General features: G+C 57.2%; 1 protein-coding gene across 4 annotated transcripts; it reads left to right on the forward strand.

Moving 5' to 3' along the window:
* Nucleotides 1-64: 64 nt before the first annotated feature.
* Nucleotides 65-1,570, forward strand: LOC104914688 (rho GTPase-activating protein 45-like). 4 transcript variants are annotated; one of them, XM_010724913.3, is made up of 4 exons: nt 65-338; nt 528-676; nt 793-864; nt 1,409-1,570. In XM_010724913.3, exons 1-4 carry the CDS (start codon nt 172-174, stop codon nt 1,519-1,521), a joined length of 501 nt encoding a protein of 166 aa, XP_010723215.1. In that variant the 5' UTR covers nt 65-171; the 3' UTR covers nt 1,522-1,570. The 4 variants fall into 4 exon arrangements, with proteins under 4 accessions (XP_010723215.1, XP_010723213.1, XP_010723216.1 ...); XM_010724911.3 differs by having other exon boundaries at nt 75-338; nt 790-864; nt 1,409-1,567; XM_010724914.3 differs by having other exon boundaries at nt 78-338; nt 1,412-1,566.
* The last annotated feature ends 11 nt before the right edge of the window (nt 1,571-1,581 follow it).

The following is a 1,581-nucleotide window of genomic DNA, read 5'->3' on the forward strand; positions in this document are numbered from 1 at the left end:
GGGGGGGGTCCGGAGGGTCTCCACAGAGCCAAGGGCAGGGCTGCAGCCCCAGCCCCGCTCCTGATTCTCCAGTTGGCAGCTCCGTGCCTCTCCTCCCCCTGTGCCACCCCCTAACTCCTGCCCTGACTTTCTCCCCGTTATTTTTAGGCCACCATCGCCTTCTACCAGATCATGCACATGCAGACAGCACCGCTGCCCGTTTACTTCCAAACCCTGTGTGAGAGCAGCAAGCTGTACGACCCCGGGCAGCAATATGCCTCGCATGTCAAGCAGCTGCAGCGAGGGGATGAGCCCGACACGCAGTACGACTTCGAGCCTTACGTGTCCCACAACGCCTGGTAGGAGAGGAGGGGGAAATCACTGCTCCTTTGCACCAGCCTCAGCTGCAGGGAGGGCTCCTTGGTGCAGGAGCAGAGGGCTTCCATCCCAGCTCTGGTCGATAGCCACTACTTTTGGAGTGGCTTTTCTAGCATCCCTCTCCCTGCATCCTCTTGGACATGGCCCTTCTCCTCCCTCCCCATCACCAGGTCCCCCTTCACCCGCACACGGAAGGGCAGCTTCAATGCCAGCGACTTCTCCACCAGCGGTGGCTCTGATGCAGCTGGGCTGCCCAGGGATGGGAGCAGCACAGATGGACCCAGAGAGACCCAGGGTGGGACGCTGGCAGAGCGCAGAGGTGAGAAAAGCCCAGCCCTGAGCACTGCCTGCAGCAAGCAAATGCTTCTGGTATCAGAGCTGCTCTGTGTGGCATCAGGGACAGCCCCAAACGGCGAGCCCTTCTTCCCACAGCAGGGAGGGGACACCAGGTGCACAAATCCTGGCCGACCACCTCCGAAGCTGACAGCAGCCTGGATTCCAGCACAGGTGGGTGCAGAACCCGGGCTGTCCTTCACCTTCTGGTAGAGCCCACCTGAAGGCAGCACCTCACTGCCAGGCAGCAGCTGTGCTTTCTTTTTTGCTTTCATTTTTCCTTTTTATCTTTTCCTTTTTATCTTTTTCTTTATATCTTTTCCTTCCCTCCTCCCCACCCCTCCTTCTTTTCTTTTTCTTTTTCTTTTTCTTTTTCTTTTTCCTTTTAGCTTTCCTAAGATTCCACCATAGGCAACTGCTGATCCCAAGCTATTGGGATGGGTGGGGACCACCAAGCCTGTGCTGCACCCATGGGAAGGTGCTGCTCCCGCAGCCCTTGGTTCCTCTAGCAACCCCTCTCCCCAGCTGCAGGAACCCAACGAGCACAGAAACCCTTCTGTTTCATCTCTCTTCACTTCCAACCTTTCTCTTCCAGAGGTCATCTTGTTGTCCTGCCTCACCTCCACTCCTTGCTGCAGGGACAGCCACATGCACAGAAGTGCCCCCAGAACCCCCCACCCCCAACCCCTCCCAGCTCTCAAACCAGTCTTTGCTTTAGCAGGAGAGTTCAGCCACAAACTGCAACGGTTGTCATCCAATGGCACCATGTCCTCCAGCGAGGAGCTGGGAGAGAAGGATGAGAACGCTGCATCCTTTGAGCAGAGTATGTGATGGAGTGGAGAGGCAGCAGTGCTGTGTGCTGTGCTGTGCTGTGCTGTGTGGGGTCTCTGC

The sequence above is a fragment of the Meleagris gallopavo genome, chromosome 30, assembly GCF_000146605.3.
Source record: "Meleagris gallopavo isolate NT-WF06-2002-E0010 breed Aviagen turkey brand Nicholas breeding stock chromosome 30, Turkey_5.1, whole genome shotgun sequence".
NCBI lineage: Eukaryota > Metazoa > Chordata > Aves > Galliformes > Phasianidae > Meleagris > Meleagris gallopavo.